The sequence below is a fragment of the Strix uralensis genome, chromosome 1, assembly GCF_047716275.1.
Source record: "Strix uralensis isolate ZFMK-TIS-50842 chromosome 1, bStrUra1, whole genome shotgun sequence".
In the NCBI taxonomy this organism is placed as follows: Eukaryota; Metazoa; Chordata; class Aves; order Strigiformes; family Strigidae; genus Strix; species Strix uralensis.
The window spans coordinates 160726105-160743930 of record NC_133972.1 but is presented as its reverse complement, the minus strand read 5'-3'; the positions used below and the strand labels follow the sequence as shown (position 1 = coordinate 160743930).

The following is a 17826-nucleotide window of genomic DNA, read 5'->3' as shown; positions in this document are numbered from 1 at the left end:
TGGCTTCTGATCTATGCTCTCCCCTGAACAATGTGCTGGAAGAGTTGTAGTTGGCCCAGCCCAACACTGCCAAGAGGAATGATAAGCACTAGACTGCATAGGTCACTAGCCAATGCTCAAAACCATGTTCTGGCAATATCTAATTTACTAGTCTAGACACAGGCTTTGTGTCCCACAGCTGGTCTCTTTGCCCTCCTGCTCTAAGAGTGAGCTGAACAGGAGCCATTAGGAGCTGAAGAAATGTTTAAGAGACTGAATCATCCTCTCTACCAGTTAGGGATATCTTACTGCAGACCAGTGTCTTCAAGAAGGATAAGGAAGGTCAATGCTTCTGGACCCCAATGCTTCTGGACTCCAGTCTAGCTGCAGCAGCTGAGCAAGAGAAATCAAACATTTGACAGTTCAACTCTCTGTGCCACTCCTAGCAGACATAGGGAATCACATCCAACAGACCTTCCTCCAGAACTTTTTACCTGCTAAGTAAGAACGATGCCTCTTTGCCAAGGGGAAGCTTGGCCAGGAGAAGACACCCCAGTGAGTAGTGACAGTGTCACAGGTACAGGAGATACAAACTTGAGATTCAGAATGATAGAGATCCCTCCCTACATTGTCTCATCAAGCAGAGCATGCTTGCCACTCAGGATGATATATTAGGCTTCTCTTGTTGCAGCTGTGTAGATCTGTCCTCTCAGGTGGCCTGCAGTTCACAAGAAAGAACAGGGATTGCAATTGTGACCTGACCTTGGATAGCAGCCATGGAGATATGGGAAAGGGAAGACTTTTCCCCCCTCTATCTACACATCTAAACAAGGGTCAGACTCAGTCTGCTTCCAAACTTTATACTCTTGGCTGAAAGAGATGAACCAAAAGCACAAGAGAATCTAATTACTGTCTACGTGCTCACCAGAAGCATGATGTCGGTTTGGATTCTCCTGCATGTGCAATTCAAGCTGTATCTTTCAACATGATATGCTTGGGAGAGTTGGTGGAGAAACACGATCTGTTCTCTTTAGTAAAACCTCTCTATATTGCCAGCTACAGATATGGGACAGTAAGAGAGGACACCAAACAATCACAGCCCCAGCCATAAAATACAAAGAAACCCTCTTCTATTTTATAAAATCTTTTATGACACTCTTTTATAACTGGAAGCTGATGAGAGGGGAGGGGACTGATCCTAATGTGGAGTCTGAAATGTAGATTTAAACCAGTTCCCGGACAGGTTTTAAAGTATTATAATGGATATTCAAAAAGTTTGCTTTATTATCAGACAATGTATTTTTTTACTCTGATTCAATCTTCAAATGGTATTTTTATTACATCCCACTATTTTTCATAGTGAGGGTATTTCAGTATGAAAATGACCTTCGTATGAATTCACACAACTGACAGGGGATACGCTCTATTTCTTAATGAGGTACTAAAAACCATGAAAAACAAATAAACCAGAGACTAAAAAGGGAAGTTCAGAAATACAAAAAGAACCTTTTGAATTAAAACATTAAGAGGGAGAAAAAAAAAAAAAAGACCATTTCTCAACTGATTTCAACAATAAAACCAGAAATTATGAATGCTAGAAATCAAAACAAAAAGGAAGGAAAAAGAACTGTAAAAGTGAAATGATTCCAACTGCCAGCAACTGGAAGGAAAAAAATCTCCATTCCAGGACTTCTTGAGTCTAATATCACACTATCCCCAGTTCAGCAAAGCTCTTGGAGATCTCCCAGTAAATATCAGTCCCATGATTAACTCCTATTAAAATCAGTGTGATTTAGCCATCTGTTTAAGTACTTTACAGCACTGGTATCTCTATAATTAAAAGATTTCAATGAACAATAAATACTAATGAGGAAATGATGGCTAAGCTAAGAATAACATAGAAAATCTCGGTTCTAGTAGTATAATAGCTGCAAAACAGTTTGGCATCTTGGCTAACAGGAGGAAGTCCAACAAAGGGAACAATTAAACTAAAAGGCAATTTACTTCTCGGGAATTTTCCAGTTCCCCTTTGCTGTTGCTGCAGTTACACCCTTTAGAATTATGCCTTTCTCTAGTGCTTAGCCTTCAAAGAGGCTGCGGTGAAATAATTGATTTGAATCTTCACCCATTAAAAGCAATTTTATGTTGTCATAACTTCACAGGAATCAAATACGTTACAACACCATAAAATTAGTATAACATCATTATTTGCTGCCATAGAAATAATTACTGCTGGACAATATTGCACAAGGGTCACACAGAGACAATAACAGGCTAGCAGACCTAATTTTATGAGATCTAGGCTATTTATCCAGCTCCTTTGATTAACACCAGAAGAAAGTGAACACACGAACAAAGCATTATTATCATATCTATAAAAACTAGCAATTTATGTAATTGCCCTGCCTTATTATAGGCAACATTGAAGTCTTCTACAGAATAAGCACTGCATGACCTTTCCAGGCTATATCAAAAGCCTTTGCTGCACTAGTCTTCCCCCCGGTTTTTCTCAGAAATGCCATCTCTCTGCAAGAACCTGCTGACTACCACGTGGGAGAACTAGACCAGTTCTGAACTGCTGGCTGACATTAAAACATGGCTGAGAGTCTCCACTGCTAAATATAGTTAGCTACAGAATGAAGTAAAAACACAGAGTTCTCTTCTCCCTGAGCTGCAGAATGCTCAGTGTTCCTCATCATCAGGAATGCAGACAGAGGAGGCACATACCACTCACATGTACAGCATCTAGCATCAAGTCACCTCAACCTGGCTATGACCAAGATTAGACAGCATGGTAGCAAAAATCTAAATATCCATCAGGCTCCAGGTCTTTATTAACCTGGAGATGAACAGGTGACACCAAGTTTGGGGAACTTAGGGAGAAAAAAATTCCAATACAGTCAAAAATAAGACATTAAAAACATGCAAAAATGAGCTTCCATACAGAAGAAGGCATCACAGTATTGTAAGTAGGAAAAGGAATATATTTACCTTCACATTTCACAACTTAATTGAAAATTAGAAGGCTATTCATCTGATTAGAAGGTTATTCATCTGATGATAATGTTGTGTAAATCTGTATCTTAATAAAATTACTTTATTTTCTTGATTTTAGAGAAAAAACATCTATGCATTGCCCAAATTCTACAGTAACTTCAGTGGAATTCTTCTATACATAAAGATATGCCAATTCTTAAATTCATAATAGTGAACTCAAATACACATTTCGCTATAGGGATGTTTTTTTATAATAAGGTCCCAGGTTAATGCCAGAAATCCAAAGAAGGTCCAGATTCCTCTGAAGTTATATTCACGTATCCAAAAAAGGATCATGAATATGTAAATCTTGTTCAAGTGAAACTGAAAAGTCATATTTAATAATGACCTTCTGCTGTAGACAGGAACCTAGTACTACGCTAACAATAATCTTCCAGAGCCTGTCTAATAATGAAACAAAATTCTCCCCAAGGAGACTGAAAGGATGACTTACAGGTTTAACTGCACAGATGAATATGAAGATTTTTTTACCAATTCCCAGACAAACTGTAAGTACCTTCATTTGTTCTACAAGAAGCAGACTAAATTTTGATATTATTCTTCACTTTTTCCTCGTGTCAGCAGTTTCTACAGGTATTGTTTTACATTCAAATATTAAATTCTCCTGTTGTTGTCTGTTATTCATTAATTAGCTAGAAAGAAAATTTAGATCATTGCACTGGATTGCATGCTAATTATGTACCATTTAACCACCATTTGATTTTAAACATATAAGCAAATGGACTAATTGGCAGTGCTGGACACCAGTGACATCTACGCCAATCAAATGCATTAAACACAAACACAGTGCATGGCTCCCCATTACTCATTTAATATTTCTCAACCCTCATCCACCAGATGGAAGGATACTCCACCCTATCGGACTTCTCTGCTGATTGGCACAGAGATATGGGTCTCCAGAAATGACAGACTACAAGTGACACAAACTATAATAAATCAATCACGCTGGAAAACATATCCATTATGGAATGAAAACTCTTAAAACAAATGCAAAACACATTCATTTTACCTTACCCTTTGACCTTGAGCTCCATCCCTTCCGGGTGAACCTGATGCTCCTGGGACACCCTAAGCATTATAAAGGGAGGGCAAATGATGAGATCAGGTTAACAGAATCCAACTAAATCACCTTTCAGTGAAACTGTATGACATGCTTTCGGATAAATGGAACTAAGGAGCTCAATAATGGGTGGGGCCATAGAAGGTATTTCTGCAAAATGAAAGATGGCTAAACAGACATTGTTAAAATACACAGGTTTCATACCACCTCACTACAATTCTCTTAATAACATTGACAATTTTGTCAAGTCAGGCTTCCTGTGTCACTAAGCTGAAAAGAGAGCTTGATTTCCTACATCATTCTTGTGTTGTGTTGTCAGTACCTCAACCTAAAAATACAACTGCTATTTCTCTCTCTCATTTCTAAAATGGAGTCTGTTACCATATTGTCTGTAGTCAGTGCAGCAATATCAAAGGGTAAATACCTGCCTGAGCAGGATTACAGGTTACATCCAGCAGTTCCCCATTGTTCGGATGAAATGTCACTCTGGCTCATGAAGACTGCAGAGCAACAGTCTGGGACCATTACTGCAGTGGTCCAGAAGACTAACAAAACTGATTTATGAGGAAAGGCTGTATTAGTTTATTATTCCTAGCACATATGAACAAGAGGGGGGAATCTGGTAACGACCAACAACTACTGGAGGGATATAAGCTGAAGAGGAGCATCTGAAAAGGGAAGAGCAAACGATCCTGGAAAGCAGAAAAAAATTGGAATGCAATCTCTAGACTAAATACCAGGCACCAAACTGAGTAAGATTCACTGAATCCTACAGCTTTTTAAGATTTTGAGAATCTTGTGAAACACGGCATCCAAAAAAGATTAAGTGCCTGATCTGTTCTCCTAGATAATTCCAGGAGGAATTTAATGGGTTTAAGGTGAAAACAAGCAAATGCTAATTATTCACTGTGTAAGCAGAAATCTAAGAGTGGATCTGAGTCTACAGAGACCCAATTTCAGTGTTTAACAAGGTCAAGAAAGTAACCGGTTCTTCAGGCCCTGAATGATTTGGTCACTGCACACCAGCATACCCTGGATTCCTGATTCTAAATCTCATTCAAATTCACCCCAACAACACGCTTCTCAGCAGTTTTGGATATGTGTCTTAAAGTCACAATGATGTCAATTCAACATTCAAACTTAGTAAGTGACAGGTTAAGTAGTAACTTAGGGAATACCTGCAGGCCAGGAAAACCAAGATCTCCCTTCTCTCCCTTTTCACCTGGTGGCCCCTGCAAATTAAGAATCACACATAGTAAACCAAATACATGGTTACTTTCCCATTTTTAATAGTCTCTTTCAGCTTCTTTAGAAAAAACAACCAACCAGCCAATAAGAAAACAGACTATTTTTCCTGCTGAAGGCAAAACTACAGACTCCATTTGCAAAACTGTAAATGAAGAATTTACAAATATAGAAAATAAAACTCATTTTAAAAGACTTCAGAATTAACCTGACAAAACTATAGCCATTATGTTATTAAAAAAGGTAGTGATTTTCTTTTCTGCTCAAAGGAATCTGTTTCTCTTCAGTCCTCAGAAATATTTCCTATAATGATGAAACCAATGGTTTTCTATGGAAACTAGATGTGTTTCTACAGTACATATGCATGCCAAACATATACTTTTCTAGAACATAAACTATTTTGCATTAAATTTTATGCAGAAACACAATTTCTCTATGAAATAACTACTATAATTAATGTATTCTGTATTATTCTCTGATGACAGCATCATTAAGAATATACAGTTTTGGTAAATCACTTCATTATATTGTACAGCAGCATCACATAGACTGGATAAACCGAAGAAAGTGTATTATACTGTAGTACATTTTGAAAAAAAAGTTTAGCCAGAAAAGATATGTATCTACTACCTTTCAAGGCTTCAGTGTACCCATCTACCAGAGACGTACATGAAACAAGATTAGTGCTGCTGGTTCATTATTCTACCAATGTGTCTTTATGGTGAAATTCTGAGACTTATTTCACAACAACATTGTAAACTCCAGGCCTAATCATCTCCTCTGATGACAGACTCTGTAAGTGTAGTGAATACTATTGTTTAATTTTGGCAGCAAATATAGTGTTCTTGCTTGGGTATACCTTTCAAGTCAGAACTAATCTACGATGAGCATTATCACAATCAGAAAAAGATAAAATATTAACATTTTGGTCTGGGGCCATGTTACAACCCCAATGCAATTTTTTTCACTTGTATCCAGGCTTGTATGCTAATACCTGGGTCATATCCAACTTGCAATCAAATCCCCCCAGCTAACTAAAAGTTCAGATCCAAACACAAACAGGAATGTTGGCACTGAACCCACATCCACTATAGGTTAAACCCAAATCCACGGTTCCACCTCAAATATTGAAATTCATATTCTGATCAGGACACCAAAAGATATTTTGGTCTAGTCTAAGATATGTACTGTTCAAAACATTCCAGGAAAGAACCCCATTGATTTTATAAGTCTCACTGGAAGCCCTTGAATAGAAAGTCCACTGGGTCCTTGTGGTCCTGGAGGTCCTTGTGGTCCAGGAACACCAATTTCACCTCGAGGTCCATCTGGTCCCTATAGTGGCACAGGACATAAGTTAAACTCTTATCATATGGACAAAGGCAGCTTCTGTTTGAAGAATTAAATACCAATAGACTCAAAAACATCTGAAATATGGGTTGACATTTGATTGAACAGTTAGGGTTCAATTTAAAACTGCCTGGTTCCTTTATAAATACAAAAAAATGAAGATTTATGCTGTGACAGCAGCATTCTGAATTTTATATCTTTTATCAAGGAACAAACAGGACAAGAAATTGTTATGAAAAGAGACACACCAAACGCCAATGGCATTTCACTATGCTTTTTCCTCAGCGACATCAGAGACAATCTGGAATTCATTTCAAGGTTTACATGCTGCAGAGATAAACCAAGAACCTGTGTATCTGTCAACTGTACAGTGCTGTACAAAGTACCTTTGGACCTGGGTCACCACGATGACCTTTGGCACCTCTGACACCTGGACCACCCTGTGAAGCACAAGCACAGGACTTGCTGAAAACCAGAACTCTCAAACAAACAAAAACAAAGTCCAGAGAAGGCCAAACGGTTTTTTCTTATTCCTGAATCAGTGTTCAGGAATCAGTAAATATACTGTCCATATCCTTCCACGGGAGTAATTAAACTGAGAACATACTTGAGTGTGACCGTATGCAGGAATAGATTTAAACACAGATGTGATTACTTTCTAGAGCCAAGAATGCACACCACGTAAGCATCAAAATAACACTGAAAGCTACCACAGTGATGGAAATGTACACAAGTTGTCATGGGTTCCTCTCCAGTTGCTGAAACCTTCTGCACATCTGTCTGTTCTCCCCAAGATCACCACATTGTTAAAGGCTGAGTTTCCAATGACTCAGGAATATTTTTCCAGCCAAGACAACTCCAGGACCTACTAGACTTACCATGGTTTAATTGAGAGCTACTCTTAGCTCTCAATACTCTTTTCCCATTTTTCTCTTTTTTGCTTTCTTCAGCGGTGCCTACATCTGTTAATCATTTTTAACCAACTGTTGCCTTTTTTATTAGTATCATCTGAGACACTGGAGTTGCATATATCTATGGATGGCTGCCATGAACGTGTTTTGCATATACATGCTGAATGTGCTTTGTCCTCTAGGACAGCATAAATATACTTTTTTTTCACTTTATTCAGATCCATTCCCCTCTTACTCCACCTGAGTATATTGCTTAATCTCTTAGGATATGAGCTTTACAGCAATTCTGCCCTTCTTTGTACTCAAAAAGGATCTTGTACAACTAGGCATCATAACTGAATAGTGTTCCTTGGAGGCTACAATAACAATAAGTACTTATAAAAATAACAGCAGTTACATTAAAGAAATAAAAATAGAAAATATGCTTATCAGATTAAATGCATATGTAGTATCAATGAGACTTTAAATAGGAATGCCAATAACAGAAATGTTTGGAAGTACCAGGCTACTCTTGCTCTTCAATGAAGCTATCATGATACAGTCTTCATATGTGTGACTACAGAGCAGTTTTCTACTCCTTTCCCCAGCCCCTTCAGTCTTCCCACTTTCATCCCACAGCTCTACGGCCAAGACCCATTCCATCACGGTCAGCTCTGACCCTAAAATCTCATCCCACGCTCTCCACAGAACCATGTTCCAGTTGCCAGTTCCCAAATTCCAGGTCCTCACATTTCTGCATTCCAGTCCAGCAGCTTCCCTCTGCCCTTTTTCTCCTGCCTCTGCCTTTCTCAGATTAAAAATTCCTATGCAAATGCTCAGGAAAATAACTGCAACTTTTTAACATAAACAAAATCACACAGTTTTCTCCCATTTTGTACTCAGAAACAGATTACTTCTTTACTGAGTAGTAATATATATTTTAAAATAGCCTGATGATAAGCCATTAAATCATGTTTTACAATTCACCCTCAGTTTGATACACTTATCCATGCTTTAATCCCAGTAACTTTTGCTTGGTAAAAGAACAAGTTCCAGAAAAGCATTGATTTAAGTTGACGAGCCTCCCCCATTTTTCTAATAAACTTGTTTTGATGGTTATTCCCCAGCACTTCTAAACTTGTGTCATTAATTTCAAATTTTTCATTTCTTTGGCTTCTACTTCTAGTCAAGAATTCCTGTTATACCTTTTTCTCTTATTTTAAATAACTTCTTAATTGCCAGTGCTTTCCCCCAGAAACAGTTCTTAATCAACTCTTATCAAGTTACCTCCTTATTCCTTTTTAACAGTTAAAACCTATGAAACCCTGAAAGGTTTTCATTGCAATTAAACTTCTCCAGTCTTCCAATAACTTTTCTCCTTCCTCATCTTCTCCAGTTCTGCAGCATTCCTTTCAAAATGCAGGCATCAGGTTTGTGTGTTATCTTACTTTTGCTTTGCGTGGGCAACTTCAGACAACATGATCAAATTCTGTCAAAGATTAAGTCATAAAAACAATATCCCATAATGAAATCTGCCAGATAATCTTAACTCTAAAGAATACTTTGTCTTACCCAAAATGACCCACTTCCTAAAAGAGCTTAAAAAATATTTCCAGATACTATCCCAAACAGATGGAAGCCTTTCATTTGGAGTAATTTAGTCTAATGTCTAAAACTGGCTACATGGTAGAATCCTGATCCCTTAAACAGAAAAATCCTTGGCTTAGAGAAAAGTCACATGACATTTTAACAACTTGGAGTCGTATTGACCAGACATAGCACATGTGACTTTCTGACTTTTGGTTGGCACAGAGAGGAACACTGACTTTATTCTTTTGCTCTGTTTTTTCCTAGGCCTTTTATTTTTTTCCAGAGCTATGCCATCTAACTCTCTGGAAAAAAAGCATCACTCATAAGAGGCTGAGTTCCAGAATCACATACTCCTCTCTGCCTAGGCAGTGATTTTTCTGCTTGATTTTAAGCCTCCTCTTGCATGGCACTATGCTACTCAAAATATTGTTAATCCTAAATGTAAAAAATAGAAGTACATTATTTTACTGCTGGATTAAGCTTTGCCAATTCCTGATCTGCATACATTTTGAACTATAGTAATATGCATCCTTCCAGTCAAAGAATTTTAAAACATTTTTCATTTTACTGTGAAATGTGGTCAAACTACTCAATTTCAGTTGCATTTTTGTGTGAATTATCCCATTGTCTTTTTCACAGAACACAAATTGGACACCTACATACAGAAATTAAAACCTTAATCCATACTTGATTTATTACCTACATTCAAATAGGAGAACAGAATAATTTTTCCTTGCTCAAGATACTGCTCTTCAGCGAATTTTCTCCCAAGTTTGTTTTCAAGTTTTTGTACCAGAGCTTGAGGAACAGTTCTTGCAGAAAGACTAACATCTGAGTTGTTACTAGGATAAATGTCTGCTAGGGTCTACTACATGAATGTCTTACGTGCAAATTAATTTTGATGTTGAACATGTATCTCATGTAATTTGCATACTTTGACCTTTTCAGAAACTTATGTTCCTTCACATTCTTCATTGGCTCTTTCTCTTCAAAACATGCTCTTGGAGCATCCAGGACACAGTATGAGCAGAGAAACATGCAGTTCAAACTTGTTCACAAGAGGGCCACATCTCAAGCTAACTTAGCAAGCAACCCTAAGATACCAGAGTTATCAATCTAGTTGTAAAAGAAAAAACACATCACCATTCTACAAACATCCGAGTTAAGGTTCTCATTAAACCAAACCAATAAAAAACCATTGCAAACAGAGCCTACAACTTTTCTAAACTGCTAAAAATCAGCCTTAGGATACGAGATTGTGTTATCTAACTTTAGTGACCCATATCGCAGTTGTCTGGTCTGATCCGTTCTCTGAGTTTTTCCACAAGTCAGTAAAGAGAAAGGACATGCATCCCATCTTTCTAAGATACTATGCTGAGAAGGAAGAAAAGTTAAATAATTGTCTAGAGATTATCTAGTTCCATTGGTTATGCAAGGAACTTAGATATACACTTATTTAACTTTTACAAAGTAAACACTTAGATGAGTGCCATCAAAGCAACACCACGAAGTATAGGGAGAAGTTGTGACAGTGTGTACTGCATCATTCACTGGCAAGCTAGAATAAACTTCAATTCAACTTTCACCAAAGCCAGTTCATTTCATCTGCTCTCCTCAACACTTTTGGGTATCTCTCTGTCTCTGGGAGCTCTCAGAAGAACCAGCACTTTCAGTTCTGCTTTCCAATAAATACTGTAGCTCTTAGGTAGGGCTTTTAAGAGAGGAAAGCCTTCTTTCACCTTTTACCACACAAGAGGCACTGTCACATCCCATACCTTTAATTCATAAGCATGCTGTAAACTGAGCATTTCAGAAATCTAAACTCCAAGCTACAGTTAATACATGTATGCTAGAGTAGACAGATAGCAGGTGTTTAAAAAACTGAAACCAAATGGCACTAACTATGACATAGCTATTAATGCTACAGATAAGTAACAGGGTTCAGGGTCTGAAAGATTACCTTAACCGCTCCAGGTCTAGATTAAACCATTAAAAATTTGACTCACTTATTGAGTGAGGAGGTTTTTTGCGGCACATTACTTGGCATCTTTGGTATAAATTTAATGTAATTTTATCTTTTTGTCAATGCTTAAAATCCTAATTTAACCTTATTAGTTATACAATGGCAGTATATTCACATGTCTTGGAATAAAGGTGGCCAGTGGACTATTTGGTACAGTTGACTACAAACCTAAATAAAACCTTACCGGTGGTCCAGGAGGTCCAAGCGGACCCTTATTAGCTTCTGAACAGGAACAAGCATGAGGAAGGGCAGGGCAGTTTTCCTCATCTCTCTAAAGGAAGGTCAAGATAGGAAGAGAATGATGTCCAAAACTTTTATTTAGAAGTTAAGAATTTTATGAATCTAAGACAGTACTGCACAGATGCCTCAAAAGCACCTGCTTGATTTAGAAACATACATCACATTGACTTTCAATAAAACAAGTAATTCAAGCAGACTTGGGATTTTTTGAAAACTCCTAACTTGTCCATTTCCATTAAAACATTTGTCTCAATGAAAGGGAAAGTAAAAGGTAAATTCTACAGTTATTGAAAGAGGTTTCTTACCAAGCCAGGAAGCTCACAGCATTTGTCTCGATTGGCCCATGAGGTAGCACAAACAATGTCAAACATCTGTAACTGCAACTGTTTCAAAACAAAGGTGATGTACAAGATCACTTTTAGTTGTAAGATCAGTGCAGAATGAAGCAATCAGCAAGAAAAGCTACCTTAATTCAAGCACCCAGATTAGACAGAGAAAAGGCTATCTGACTTAGAGCAGCTAGCCACAAATACACTAACCTAAATGGTAAAAGGCTTGTGTTCTAACCAACATGTCTGAACTATCAGACACTACGTGGATCGAGCAAGCTGTTCAAGGTTAAATGCTGCAGGTATTTGTTGGATTATCCCCACCTCCTTGATTAAATTCCTGATTTTGCCCAATGGTGCCTCCCAAAACTTTTTTCTAGCAAAGAAGGCATCAAGAGACAGGCAAAAGAGAGCTCAGCTCAAAATTGAGTAATTTCTCTTAACCCACTAGTTTGGTGCTCAGATTTTATCTAGGACAAGGTCTCCTGTAGCTTATTACTTACACTGGAGCTGAGCCACAAATAATATTTATCATCTTCTCCAGTTTTATTTTACTTCAGAATATGTCCTCTCTTATCCCTATTTCCCCAGGCAACGAAAGTTTAAGGATGGTGAAAAGCTCACTCAACACATGACAACACTAGGCAGAAAAGAGAATTCCCACCACAGGTCTGGGAACACAGTTTGGACAAGAATTTAATCTACAACACACACAATTGGTAAAACTAATGGCTGCTAGGAACTCAGAAACAATATACTAAGTAGGACTCAATGGTAAAAACAATTTGTCTCCTTTACAGCCTTGAACTGAACAAAGGGGTCTAGAAGAGATGAAGCCTTCTTCTGTTACTGTTTCTATTCTTTTTCCATGCCTCATTTATGTGCATACTGAATAGAGAGGGGAAGGGAACAGAACATCCCATTAAATTAACCCCACATGTTAAAAAATGTGATGAACTGCTACAGATAGAACTCTCTTTGGTTTTGCTCCCATTATTATTTTCAGTGGCATTATTTTAACACTAGAACAGAAGAGTGAATTTTAAGACTTTCTTAAAACTGCATTGCTTCTAAAGCTGTTAAAATGAACTACATATGTGCACCTTCAGTTTTCCCTCTTTTTTTTTCTTATATAAATCAACTATTATTTTTTAAACAAAGAAATACTTTCATACACATACAAATTCTTTTTATCTGCCAGCAGATTAGCTGGTTTGTAGATATGCTGTACTACAGATGCAGACACATGTGAGTTGGTTCCATGCCAAACACCTTAGAAAGCTGGAGTGCAGCATGAAGGCAGCTTTTGGACCCTTGGTTTGGCTCCACAAAGGTCTGTCCCGAGTCCAACAAGTCTGTGTCCCTGGCTACATCCAATGCAAGCTGGCTCCATGTGTAGCCACTTGGATGCCTCTTTGCTACATGTCCCAAAGCTACTAATTCTGGGAGGACTTATTATCTTGAGCACAGTAGCACTTGAGCATGCATGAACATACTGCTCTGGGACTCAGAATGACCCTGGGCATTTGCATGATACTACTCTTAAGCAAATAAGACATCCCAGAAAAGGAGTGCAGAAACACCTGAGCTGGTTGTGCAGAAAGCAACTCAGGTTCAGAAGTAAGTAGTACTGCCATTTTTTCCATAACACAGTCCATCTCAAGCTGTTCTGTTATCCTGAACAACAGAAGGTTGACAGTATTGGCTAAATTTATGCAGTCCAGGCATGTATATGCATTCGTTTTCTCTGGATTAGACAATCTAGAGATCCATAGTGATAAAGCAAGTTGATGTAAAATAAATAGAAAATAAGACATTCCTTGAATTGCTGCATAAACCATCCAAATGTTGAATGACTCAGTATCCTTATTCTAAAATATTATATGGGTTTCTCTGACTCAAGCTAAACAACCAAACAAAGCCTTCTTTGCTACCATTAAACATTTATTCATAATTCTCTGTATTCACAGCGATTTTGCTTTCTAAATATCCAGTCCTGTAAGCAAAACCATTAAGATGGAAAAGTCTGCCTATCCTCATCTGATCAGGCTACAGTTCTGCAAAGACTTTTCAAGACCAGACCACATCACATGTTACTGTTTTTAACAGTACATACACACAGAGGTAAACAAGTTAAATTTAAAAAAAAAAGAAACATCAGTAAAGAGAAGGTTTGTGAATTGTAAATAAACAATGTTTTAAAGCTGGATTTTTCATTAAATCCCACTGAAGGAATAATAAACATTACTTGCTGCATGTCATGATCAGGTTTCGTTCCTCTGGCTGGAGTGCCTGATCCAGACACACCTCACTATTAAGGGATGTTAAAAGGGCCAGGAACCTTTAGCCTAATCCCCTTTTTGTCCTATCTATCTATCTATCTATCTATCTATCTATCTATCTATCCATCCATCCATCCATCCATCTCTCTCTCTATTTCTGCCTGTTCATGGAACTGTTGCACACCATATGCATTGATGGGAAAAAAACTCTGATACAATTATACTCCTTCAAAATCAAAATGTTTTGCAAAATTCAGGTGATTGCACTGGATTCATTTATTAAAAAAATACACTAAAAATATTCTGACAATGTTAAACTGTTTCATGTGAATACAGTCAGAACAAAACATCCACAATTTTATTCCAAAATAACTGCCTGCCTGTTTTTATTTTATGTAATAAGCATCTCCAAAACTAAGATTAAAGCATTTCATGAAAATACAGCTAATGAAAAAACTTTTCAGAACTATCAACAAACCCTGATTTACATATCAATTCAAAACAATTTTCAAAATGTTTTACAAAAAGGAATTTTTTTTGTATGCATGCCTTCAGGAGCCTCTTAAAACTGTGAAGATACTGGTATGGACTAAATCTGTTTCCAATGGTGGCACAAGTGATGCCTAATGAAGCACGAGAGTATAAGTCATACTTCTACCTTACCATCTACTAGCTTCCAATGACTTTCAGACCAGGGATTTCCTGCCCCAGATCTAACAACCAGTATTTCCCTTTCATTCACTTGTCCAGGCTTCCCCACAATCTCTATAAATATTTAACACTCACAAAATTGTAGGGTAAGGAACTGCACTGATCTACTTACTACCTGTTGTGAGAATAACCTCTATCCTGCCTTCTACTAGCTTCCTTTGACGTCCTCTAATTTTTGGAGTAGAGGAAACCAACTTGTTCATGCCTTAAATGTGACTATTCACATAAGTTCTGCTTAATATGAATAAAATGTGCAGAATGGAGACTTTAAAGAATGGTATTTGGGTACTTTCTTGACCTGCTTGTAATTTGGTATACGTGGTAATACTTGAAGGCAGCTAAACAGTACTATGGAGTAAAGAATTTTTATCTTCAGCTACACATTTGTAGTCTTACGTCAAGTTTTACAGTTCATTTAAACAAAACCAAATTTTTCAGTAAGTAGGCAGTCTGACTTATCTTTTATAGATTCCTGGCTTCTAACAAAGGACACTATTTCTTTCCACTTCTTTACAAAGCCTTCTCTAATTCCAAGATTTCCTAAGTTTGCCTTTTTCTGTTTCTATTGAAAAGTGACTACAAAGATTTCTCTGTGTAATTGTCTTTACAGGCTTCATATAATTATTATCCATAAGTTTGAGGCCGAAAGGCTCTTTTTTGTGCACAGAGATATTCTGAGGGCTTATTTTTTACTAAACAAGAGTATTTCCATATAGTAGCAAGTAAATACATTTCTGAAACCTCATTCCTATTCAAATCAAGCCTTGAGTTCAAGGATCACATTCTCTGCTAACCTCATTCTAAGGTCAAGAAAGTTCAAAGAAAATTAGCAAGCAGTACTGCATGGCAAAGAAGTCCTCCTAAGATCACTGTCAGATTGTCAATTCTTCTTCAGCAACTAAATCTACCTGAAAAACCCACACAAACCTTCTTAATGACATCTGAAGCAAAAATGGAAAGACTCCCATAGGTTACCTTGCAAACAGAATAATTATTGCTTCTAGGAGAATAATTTCAGAGGAATGAGAAGTGTACTTAATCCTGGGGAGGATCTTTTACATTTAAATTATTTTATATTATAGAACTAGATATGCTAAGACAGGGACTTTTGCGGGCCACCTGTGTCAAACCAGTTCAATTATTTAATGAACGGATAGTGACCTTAGGGTAAGCATAGAGTAAGAGGGAATAAGAGACATGGGGAATAATTATCACTCAAAACAAAGTTTAAATGATTCCATGCAAAGGAGTTATACATTATATTACTCTATGTAATAAAGTTTGGACACAAGTCATATCTGAATGTACCAACTGTGTTCACATATGTGCTTGAGAATAACATTTGAACAGTGATGATCTAGTGATTTAATTTATTAAAATGATCAAAAATAGATTTTGCCTACGTTGAGAACTATTGCAGGCTTTTGCAGAATTTCTGAAATGCTGGAACTTTACCATTTCAAATATGAGTTTACTCTGCTTCAACTTAAAACTAACTGCAAATATCTCAAACATTTGTTTTTAGAATATTTAAATGGTTTAAAGAGTTGTTCTTGTTCTACTCACTGGCGCAGAGTTGTCTCTTGGTCCTCTGGATCTGACCATTCTCCCCAGCACTTCTATGCCATCAGAACTGATATTCCCTGCTGCATTAATGGTCTTCTCACTCACTTGCTTGCAGTCAATAATTATTTTGGCCGTAGTCTTGCTGATAACAACATGCAACTATGCAAAAGAAAAGATGTTTTAATATACGAAGGAGCACATAGGATATATTAATTTCCTGGGAAAATGGGAAAATTTTTTTTAAATGAGATCCTAACTCCATGTTTCCTAATGGAACTCAGAGAATAATCCATAGCAAATAATCTAGATGACCTCTAGAGGTCCCTTCCAACCTGAATTATTCTATGATTCTAATCTTGTTTAATGAATTTATCTTATTTTTCTGCTTATGGAACCTCTGCACACAAGTTGGCACCTTAAGTAATTTATTCGGTAAGAAAATAATTTATCCCTGACAAAAGATCTACACAATGTTCATACAGCACCCAGATCCAAAAAACCTCTTGATTTATGTGGTCAGTAATAATTCCTGGCCCTTGTATGATCCTGCTATATAGCACTGGATTTCACCAATACATCCTTTATAGGCACTTGCAAAAGCCAAAACTAAGCAGTAAAATTTAGCCTGTAACTTATACATTAACCATACAGCAAAACCTTCCATAGTGAAGTTTTTAAACTGAAAAAAATCAAATCCCATCAAACACAGTACAGAAAAGCAAAGCACAGAAACAAAATTACTTCCTTCTGCCTTGACTCGTACTCTGTTGTCCATTGCTGATGCTGCAAAGACATTCCTAGCAGAGAGGACTAGCCACAACTGTCCTGTCGTGAGCAAACTCTTGGTTAAGCACAGGCAAGAACAATTTTGAGCGGGGGAAGACCAGATGAAGGGCTGGTAGAAATGCAGTATCTGCTCTATACCAGTACACTACATGGAGATCAGAGCCCAAGGTGTAGGAGAGAACACCAGGAAGAAGTCCCGTAGCTGCTTTGCTATGGCTCAGCTGGAACTAAATAACTGAAAAGCCTTTCAAACACATGTATAGCAAGGATTATCATTCAAAATGCAGAAAAATGCTTAAGAGGAGAATGCGCTAAAAAAGCCTCATATATTCCTCAACTTAAAGAGTCAGAATTAGACCTTGGCTCTGACCTACCTTCCTTTTCTCACTCCATTGATTAAAAAGGAAGTACAGAAAAGTTAAGCTCTGTAGATACTATCCCTCAATCTACAGTCTCCTTTATTTTTTAGGAAAGATACCAATATCAGAAACAAAAGTAAATAACAAAAGCACCTTCCACAAAAAATATGTGCTATAATCTCAGTACTACTTCATCTGCTTTCAGAAAGAATGTTACAAGTTCTCTAACAGCCAAGAAAAGTTTGACATGGCATAGCCCTTAAAATATGTTTAAAAATAACAACTCTGGTCAAAAGAATGATAATTTTTTTTTCTAGACTTTTTCTTTTCATTTTGAGTAACAATTCCAATACAAACCTTAA

General features: G+C 37.2%; 1 protein-coding gene across 6 annotated transcripts in view; it reads right to left on the bottom strand.

Annotated features, from left to right (window-relative positions):
* COL14A1 (collagen type XIV alpha 1 chain) overlaps nucleotides 1-17826 on the bottom strand; it is a 127427-nt gene that overhangs the window by 23621 nt on the left and 85980 nt on the right. For all 6 annotated transcript variants that reach the window (XR_012631297.1, XM_074887238.1, XM_074887201.1 and 3 more), the window contains exons 34-40: nucleotides 16320-16478; nucleotides 11737-11814; nucleotides 11376-11462; nucleotides 7075-7128; nucleotides 6578-6673; nucleotides 5275-5328; nucleotides 4051-4104 (exon numbers count right to left, since the gene is read on the bottom strand). Coding sequence is in view for 5 of the 6 variants with exons in the window: in XM_074887238.1 (XP_074743339.1) it covers nucleotides 4051-4104; nucleotides 5275-5328; nucleotides 6578-6673; nucleotides 7075-7128; nucleotides 11376-11462; nucleotides 11737-11814; nucleotides 16320-16478 (582 nt within the window). In the remaining variant the exon portion in view is untranslated. The remainder of the gene's footprint in view (nucleotides 1-4050; nucleotides 4105-5274; nucleotides 5329-6577; nucleotides 6674-7074; nucleotides 7129-11375; nucleotides 11463-11736; nucleotides 11815-16319; nucleotides 16479-17826) is intronic.